The sequence below is a fragment of the Oncorhynchus tshawytscha genome, unplaced genomic scaffold (assembly GCF_018296145.1).
Source record: "Oncorhynchus tshawytscha isolate Ot180627B unplaced genomic scaffold, Otsh_v2.0 Un_contig_77_pilon_pilon, whole genome shotgun sequence".
Lineage (NCBI taxonomy): Eukaryota > Metazoa > Chordata > Actinopteri > Salmoniformes > Salmonidae > Oncorhynchus > Oncorhynchus tshawytscha.
Genome location: NW_024607057.1, coordinates 3,550 through 12,538, shown reverse-complemented (window position 1 = coordinate 12,538; position 8,989 = coordinate 3,550). Strand labels below are relative to the sequence as shown.

At 46.9% G+C, this 8,989-nt stretch overlaps 1 protein-coding gene across 1 annotated transcript; it reads left to right on the top strand.

Moving 5' to 3' along the window:
* The first annotated feature begins 700 nt into the window (after positions 1-700).
* Positions 701-6,990, top strand: LOC121842369 (tumor suppressor candidate 3-like). Its single transcript, XM_042312347.1, has 2 exons — positions 701-892; positions 6,900-6,990. The coding sequence occupies exons 1-2, from the start codon at positions 726-728 to the stop codon at positions 6,988-6,990; spliced, it is 258 nt and encodes an 85-aa protein (XP_042168281.1). The 5' UTR covers positions 701-725.
* Positions 6,991-8,989: the final 1,999 nt, after the last annotated feature.

The following is an 8,989-nucleotide window of genomic DNA, read 5'->3' as shown; positions in this document are numbered from 1 at the left end:
CAACAAAATAGATTCCGGGAGAGTTGTACAGCACAATGGCTGTCACACATCACAACGTCTGATAGCCCCCTTGAGATTCGTGTGTGTGACTCATTCATTCTAGAAAACACCAATTATTTCCTGGTTGACACCTAGTTTAATACTTGGTCATAATGGTTTCTCCTGTTTTCCTTTCCCTTCCTGTTCACCCTTCCTCCCTCCTTTTCCCTTCCCGTTCATCCTTCCTCCCTCCTTTTCCCTTCCCGTTCATCCTTCCTCCCTCCTTTACCCTTCCCGTTCATCCTTCCTCCCTCCTTTTCCCTTCCCGTTCACCCTTCCTCCCTCGTTTTCCCTTCCCTCTCACCCTTCCTCCCTCCTTTTCCCTTCCTTCTCACCCTTCCTCCCTCCTTTTCCCTTCCTTCTCACCCTTCCTCCCTCCTTTTCCCTTCCCTCTCACCCTTCCTCCCTCCTTTTCCCTTCCTTCTCACCCTTCCTCCCTCCTTTTCCCTTCCTTCTCACCCTTCCTCCCTCCTTTTCCCTTCCCTCTCACCCTTCCTCCCTCCTTTTCCCTTCCGTTCACCCTTCCTCCCTCCTTTTCCCTTCCTGTTCACCCTTCCTCCCTCCTTTCCCTTCCCTCTCACCCTTCCTCCCTCCTTTTCCCTTCCCTCTCACCATTCCTCCCTCCTTTTCCCTTTCCGTCTTCCTCCCCTCTCGTCCTCCTCTCTCCATCCCTGTTTTTCCAGAACATGTTGGTGGAGAAGGTGGATCAGATGATGGAGTGGAGCTCCAGGCGTTCTGTGATCCGGATGAACGGCGATAAGTTCCGGAGGTTCGTCAAGGCCCCGCCCCGGAACTACTCGGTCATCGTGATGTTCACTGCGCTGCAGCCACAGAGGCAGTGCTCCGTCTGCAGGTATGGAACCCCTCCGCACCGCCACACGACCACAGACACGAGGCGCTATGCTACACAGCACTGGGTACAGTTTTTGCAGGTTTTTGCTCCAGGCCAGTGTGTTGAGACCATGTGAAATACACTTGAAATTAATAGTGATTTGATTTGAAGATCAGGATGAGCTGTTTATTTGAATCAGGGATGCAGCAGGTAGCCTAGAGGTCAGAGGGTTGTGCCAGTAACCCGAAGATGGCTGGTTAGGTGAAAGACATGTGGATGATAGTTTGATCCAGGGGCGCTGTACTTCTATGTCTGACCCTGTAAAACAACACATTTCACTGCACCTATCTGGCCTGTGTGACAATAAAACAGATTTCTGTGATTATCTTGGAACAAAATGATGCACACACAGCAGCCCTTCAGGCCTGGAGTTTCCCACCTCGGCCCAATCACTCAATACAAGATAATACAAATCAATCATACAGTTGATGAAAGAGACTAAACAGAATAAAGAAAAGGATGATGACCTTTTGTTTGATCTCTAGTGATGACCCATCAACAACTCTACAGAACAGTCAGTCTATTCAGTCTAGATCTACATTTGGGTATAGGGGGGAGTTTAAAGACAATGACATAGGCTGAAGTCATCATGCCCTTTTGACCTCTGGTGATAGTCCATCAACCTGCCAGTCTGTTCAGTCTAGATCTATGTTTGGCTATGACATAGACGACAATCAACATGACCTGTTGACCTGTAGTGATGACCTCCAGACAGTGATCTACTCTACATAACAGCCAGTGTGTTCAGTCTAGATCTCCGTTTTGGGGCCCGGTGTCTCACCAGGGTGTTTCTCTCCTCAAGGAGCCTTCACACGGAGAACCCTTCACACGGAGAACCCTTCACACGGAGAACCCAGCCGTTCGCTTCATTGAATAAAGATGACGCCGACCAGGGAATAATCATGTGTATTACGGAAATAGAGGAAGTTAATTTAATCCACACTGACCTTTCCCACTCCCATCATCCTCTCTGTTCCCCGTGACCCATAATGCTTTTTTAATCATCTGCTGTCGACTCAAATCACTTCATTATTTATCTCTCTCTCCCTCTCTCTCTGTTCGTCTTGTTTTCTGTTTTTCCCTCGCCCTCTCTCTCTGGTCCTCTTGTTTTCTGTTTTTCCCTCGCCCTCTCTCTCTGGTCCTCTTGTTTTCTGTTTTTCCCTCGCCCTCGCCCTCTCTCTCTGGTCCTCTTGTTTTCTGTTTTTCCTCGCCCTCTCTCTCTGTTCCTCTTGTTTTCTGTTTTTCCCTCGCCCTCTCTCTCTGGTCCTCTTGTTTTCTGTTTTTCCCTCGCCCTCTCTCTCTGGTCCTCTTGTTTTCTGTTTTTCCCTCGCCCTCGCCCTCTCTCTCTGGTCCTCTTGTTTTCTGTTTTTCCTCGCCCTCTCTCTGTTCCTCTTGTTTTCTGTTTTTCCCTCGCCCTCTCTCTCTGTTCCTCTTGTTTTCTGTTTTTCCTCGCCCTCTCTCTCTGGTCCTCTTGTTTTCTGTTTTCCCTCCCCTCTCTCTCTGGTCCTCTTGTTTTCTGTTTTTCCCTCGCCCTCTCTCTCTGGTCCTCTTGTTTTCTGTTTTCCCTCGCCCTCGCCCTCTCTCTGGTCCTCTTGTTTTCTGTTTTTCCCTCGCCCTCTCTCTGTTCTCTTGTTTTCTGTTTTCCCTCGCCCTCTCTCTCTGTTCGTCTTGTTTTCTGTTTTTCCCTCGCCCTCTCTCTCTCTGTTCCTCTTGTTTTCTGTTTTTCCCTCGCCCTCTCTCTCTGTTCCTCTTGTTTTCTGTTTTCCCTCGCCCTCTCTCTGTTCCTCTTGTTTTCTGTTTTCCCTCGCCCTCTCTCTCTGTTCCTCTTGTTTTCTGTTTTTCCTCGCCCTCTCTCTCTGTTCCTCTTGTTTTCTGTTTTTCCGCCCCTCGCCTCTCTTTCCTCTTGTTTTCTGTTTTCCCTCTCTCTCTGTTCCTCTTGTTTTCTGTTTTTCCCTCGCCCTCTCTCTGTTCCTCTTGTTTTCTGTTTTCCTCTTCTCTCTGTTCTGTTTTCTGTTTTCCCTCGCCCTCTCTCTGTTCCTCTTGTTTTCTGTTTTTCCCTCGCCCTCTCTCTCTGTTCCTCTTGTTTTCCTGTTTTCCCTCGCCCTCTCTCTCTGGTCTTCTTGTTTTCTGTTTTTCCCGTTCCTCTTGTTTCTGCTTCTTCCCTCTCTCTCTCTGTTCCTCTTGTTTTCTGTTTTCCCTCTCTCTCTCTGTTCCTCTTGTTTTCTGTTTTTCCTCGCCCTCTCTCTCTGTTCCTCTTGTTTTCTGTTTTTCTCTCTCTGTTCCTCTTGTTTTCTCCCTCTCTCTCTTGTACCTCTTGTTTGTTTTTCTGTTCCTCTTGTTTTCTGTTTTCCTCACTCTCTCTCTCTGTTCCTCTTGTTTTCTGTTTTCCCTCGCCAGTTCCTCTTGTTTTTGTTTTCCCTCTCGCCACACTCTCTCTCTGTTCCCTCTTGTTTTCTGTTTTTCCCTCGCCCTCTCTCTCTGTTCCATCTTGTTTTCTCCCTCGCCCTCTCTCTGGTCCTCTTGTTTCTGTTTTCCTCGCCTCTCTCTCTGTTCCTCTCTGGCCCTCTCTCTCTGGTCCTCTTGTTTTCTGTTTTTCCCTCGCCACTCTCTCTGGTCCTCTTGTTTCTGTTTTTCCCTCGCCCTCTCTCTCTGTTCCTCTTGTTTTCTGTTTTTCCCACTCTCTCTGGTCCTCTTGTTTTCTGTTTTTCCCTGCCCCTCTCTCTGGTCCTCTTGTTTTCTGTTTTCCTCGCCCTCTCTCTGTTTCTCTTGTTTTCTGTTTTTCCTCTCTGTTCCTCTTTGTTTTCTGTTTTTCCCTCGCCCTCTCTGGTTCTCTTGTTTTCTGTTTTCCTCTCTCTCTGTTCCTCTTGTTTTCTGTTTTCCCTCGCCCTCTCTCTCTGTTCCTCTTGTTTTCTGTTTTCCTCTTGTTTTCTGTTTTCCTCGCCCTCTCTCTGTTCCTCTTGTTTTCTGTTTTTCCCTGCATCCCTCTCTCTGGTCTCTTGTTTTCTGTTTTTCCCTCGCCCTCTCTCTCTGGTCCTCTTGTTTTCTGTTTTTCCCTCGCCCTCTCTCTCTGGTCCTCTTGTTTTCTGTTTTTCCCTCGCCCTCTCTCTCTGTTCCTCTTGTTTTCTGTTTTTCCTCTCTCTCTCTGTTCCTCTTGTTTTCTGTTTTCCTAAGCCCTCTCTCTCTCTGTTCCTCTTGTTTTCTGTTTTCCTAAGCCCTCTCTCTCTGTTCCTCTTGTTTTCTGTTTTTCCCCCGCCCTCTCTCTCTGTTCTTCTTGTTTTCTGTTTTTCCCTCTCTCTCTCTGTTCCTCTTGTTTTTCTGTTTCCTAAGCCCTCTCTCTCTGTTCCTCTTGTTTTCTGTTTTCCTCGCCCTCTCTCTCTGTTTCCTCTTGTTTTCTGTTTTCCCTCACCCTCTCTCTCTGTTCCTCTTGTTTTCTGTTTTTCCCTCGCCCTCTCTCTCTGGTCCTCTTGTTTTTCTGTTTTTCCTGCCCTCTCTCTCTTCCTCTTGTTTTTCTGTTTTCCCTCACCCTCTCTCTGGTCTGTTTTCTGTTTTCCCTCTCTCTCTCTGTTCCTCTTGTTTTCTGTTTTCCCATCGCCCACTCTCTGGTCTCTTGTTTTCTGTTTTCCTCTTGTTCTCTTGTTTTCTGTTTTCCCTCGCCAGGTCCCTCTCTTCCTGCCTCTTGTTTTCTGTTTTCCCTCGCCTCTCTCTGTTCCTCTTGTTTTCTGTTTTCCTGCCCCTCTCTTCCTGCTCTTGTTTCCAACTGAGGTAGGGCTAACTGACGTATGCATTTATATATCCATTCATATTAAAATGATTCATCTTAACCAGGAAACAAGGTTTCCTTTCAATTTGAGGATGTCACTCCGGCGCATTAGTTAATGTCACGCGCCAGCTCTCTGCTTCGCAATTGGAACGGACCATTTGCATAAACGATACCATCGCGTCGCTATTCAGCGGGCGCCCAAGACACATTTTGGGTTGTGACCCCCCCCCCGCTAGCGTTCAAAGTACAGACGGGCACCGGGAGGGACTGTTACATCGCCGGGTCCTCGCACTGCCATCACTCTTTCTTTCATTCTTCTCGCTCTTTTTTCTATACCACTCTCTCTTTGTTTGTTTCCTTCTCTCTGTCTCCAGTTCCTCTTTCTCTCTCTCCTCCCTCCAATGACGGTATGATTTAAACTGTGCTGGAAAGCTAATTGTTTACAGACTTGAATCACCAAAAGAGCCACCAAACACTACGCTCTCTGAAGAGACACACTATACGTGAGCAGCGCAGAGCGCGCAACACTACACGCCATATCACTTATGGAGGAGCATGAATAGTACATGAAGTCAATGCAACATTGATGCAAGTCGACATGCAATTTATGGCACTTGGTGTTTAATTCCCAACAGAAACGAGTGTTTTGCTACTTGTTTTATTCATGATTTTCTGTTGTCCCGTTTGTTAATTCATGTACTGTAACGTGTGGCAGAGGACATTAAAGTTGTCAGAGGACATTAAAGCTGTCGCCAGATGTTGGTGCTGCGACTTTACGAAGCCATCTGGGTAAACATGCTTTATGAGGTTATTTGAGCTCTAAATGGGAAGCTTCAAGACTTCCACAGGCCCAAACTCTCTTTACACTAGTTTTAAGTGTACTTTTAAGGTTGCATAATTCCTGGAACTTTCAATACATTCCCTGGTTTTTCCAGTATCCTCTTGGAGAATTCCCAGAAACAGGAGGGAATATAAAATCCAGAATCACCCAACAAGGATTTCTGGAGAACCAGGGAATTTATTGAATGTTTCCAGGGATTTTGAACCCTACTTTCAACTCTATTACGTCACATTATATAAAGAAGTTTGCGTTCATTTCCATGTGTTTATCCACCACTGTGACAGACCTGGCGGGCCCACCACTGTCTGTATTTACCCGTGACAGGTTGAGTGGCTACGGCTCCATTTGCAAAATGTCTGGCGTAATTTCCCCTCTAATTGGCACGTTTTTATTTATTTGTTGTTATCGTTTCCCCTGTCATGTCAGTGTGGGGAACTGAGACGGCATAAGAAGTGGCAGCAGCGCAGAGTTAAAAGGAAGCGATGGGTAGAGACGGTGGTTCGTCGGGATGTTTCCTCGTCTGTCCAGGACAGGATAGAGCAGACAGTAATTACAGCTGTAGCGACATTCTTCTCACGGCGTCGTTATCCTTCTCTCTGGGGAGGAACATGTGGCATGAGTATCTCTCTCTCTCGTCCATCTCTTCCAACTCAAGCCAACGTGGCCATGATCATCACCAGCATTTACTCATATGTTTCTTCTTCCCTCGTTCTCTCCCTCTTGTTCAATTTCCCTTTTGCTCGTCTCTGCCCCTCTGTCTTCCTCTCCTCTTTTCAACTTTGCCTCCTCTCACCCTCTCTCTCTCTCTCTCTGTTTATCCTCTGTCTCATCATAAATCGGCTCTGTTATTTACTCTTCATATTCCTATATATTCCTCTATATATATATATCTTTATCTCCTTCCTATGTATTATATATATATATATATATATATATCCTATATCTATATCTTCCTCTCTCTTCCTCTCTCTCTCTTCCTCTCTTCCTATCTCTTTCCTCTCTCTCTCTCTCTTCCTCTCTATATATATATCTATATGTAAATCTCTCCCTCTCGCTCTCTCTCTCTCTCGCTCTCTCTTTTCTCTCTCTCTCGCTCTCTCTTTCTCTCTTTCTCTCTCTCTCTCTCTCTCTCTCTCTCTCTCTTCCTCTCTCTTCCTCTTCCTCTCTCTTCCTCTCTCTCTTCCTCTCTCTCTCTTCCTCTTCTCTCTCTCGCTCTCTTTCTCTCTCTCTCTCTCTTCCTCTCTTCCTCTTCTTCCTCTCTCTCTCTCTCTCTTCCTCTCTCTTCTCTCTCTCTTTCCTCTCTCTCTCTTCCTTTCTCTCTCTCTCTCTCTCTCTCTCCCTCCCCCCTCCCCCTGTCTTTTTAACAGACAAGCTAACGAGGAGTACCAGGTGCTGGCTAACTCCTGGCGCTACTCTTCAGCTTTCTGTAACAAACTTCTTCACCGTGGTGGACTATGATGAGGGCGGACGTCTTTCAGCAGGTAACCGTCTGGATCTACCCCAGCACCCCTCCCTCCAACCGTCCCCCTCTCCGTTCCCCCGCTCGCTCCCTCCATCCCCAAAGCCCTCATTTCCATGTTCATAGTTGCCTGTCAGCCTCGGCGCGGAGACACAGCATGCTAATTAGCACGCAGGTCACGTTTTAAAGGAGAGATGAATCATTGAAATAAGGTAAATGAATCAGAGGTGTCTGACAGGCTCTCTGCATGGTTTTATTTACCCGCGGGGGCTCGTCGTCCGGCGGCCGTTTTAAGATCAGGCCACTTGGGGAGAGAGTTTGGGGTTTCACATCAGCTGAACATTGTTTTGGCCTCTGATTGTCCATTATATATATATATACGATAGTGTCGGATGACATTTAGCGAAATACTCACAAACACAAACGCTCATGTACCTTGCAATGGATGTATAGTCTTGATTTATTTAGATGAGCTCTCTTATCCAACCCACATACTGTACTCCTGACTCAGTCCATACACACCCTGCATACAGCACTCTGAAGGTATAATCCATATTATAAACTGAGTTTGTCCAAAGTGGTGGTATATCAGACCATATGTCACGGTATTACTGTACTAATTACATTGGTAACCAGTTTATAATAGCGATAAGGCACCTCTGGGGTTTTGTGGTATATGGCCAATATACCACGGCTAAGGGCTGTGTCCAGGCGCGTTGTGTCGCGCAGAGGAACCGTGGTATATTGTCCGTAGCAGCCACTGTCACTGCAGGCTGGCAGCTAGATAAACACCGTGTGGGGAGATTGATACGAGTCGGTTCTGCGCAACCAACCTCTTTCCCTGGGGTTGTCATTATTTTCCCAGGGTGCATCCATAGGTGGGTCAGGGCGGCCCGTGTGGGCGTATGTGTGTGCATGTCACTGGGCTCCGGAGTTTCTTACAGTACATCACCGCCTGCTGTGTCACTCAGTGCAGACCTCGATACAGTGGGAAAACGACCGCCTCAACACACAAATAACATATTCCACATCGCCATAGCAACTCAGCACCAGAGAAACCCATAATAGAACTTTGGTTTCTTATCACTAACAGTCGTTTGCATGACAATAAACAGATGTGAAGCTTCCAACCCCCATTACCATAGCCAATGAGCAATTAATCTGGGTTAAATACTCACCCCTGAGGTACGCCTCACACTCTCCACTCGAGCAATTATGCGATTACGGGGCCTCTAAGATTAAAAGGACATGTAATTAAATGCAGATCACTTTGTCTAGCTTTTCTTTTGTTATAATGGAGAGAGTGCTAATGTAGCACTCTAATGGGCGAATCACCTCTATGCTCCAGGGAGGATGCGGTGGGCTCGTTTCACGCAATTAAGAGAAATAACCTCTGTAACGATCCTCACTTTGTTCTCTGTGAGTTTGGACTGGGGAGGAGGTGGGAATAGTCTGACATTTTTAGTTGATTTGAATTGCAGGAAGAGGGTTTGAAAAAGCAAACCGAGTGGAAAGAGAGAGACTGAGAAGCACACAGTGGAGAGGTATCGACACAAGTAGATAGAGATATATCTACGAGGGAAAGAGCAGTTCATTTTAGAGACAGAACCGGGCAAGACAGATACAGATTGAGGGAAAGATAGAGAGAGAAACAATTGAGAGAATACTTTTGAGAGAGAGGGAATATCGTTGAGCGGGAGAGAGAGAGATTACTGTTGAAAGAGAGGGAGGAGGCAGACACCTAACACGCAGTGTGCAACACCTAACACGCAGTGTGCATGCCTATCCATTCATTAGGCCTAATGGCCAGTCTGTGCAGAGGGAGAGTGTAGTAATTAGAGGTATGTTAGTGCCACCAGTGAGTTCTCTGCACCGTGCTCCTCCCTCCCTGGGTAGGTGGCCTCATGGCCAGTCACATCATGTGGTGGGGCCCCTGGTTGATCATAACACCACTGGGGAAAGGGAACTGTTTATAGGGGATGTTTTTGTAGGGGCAGT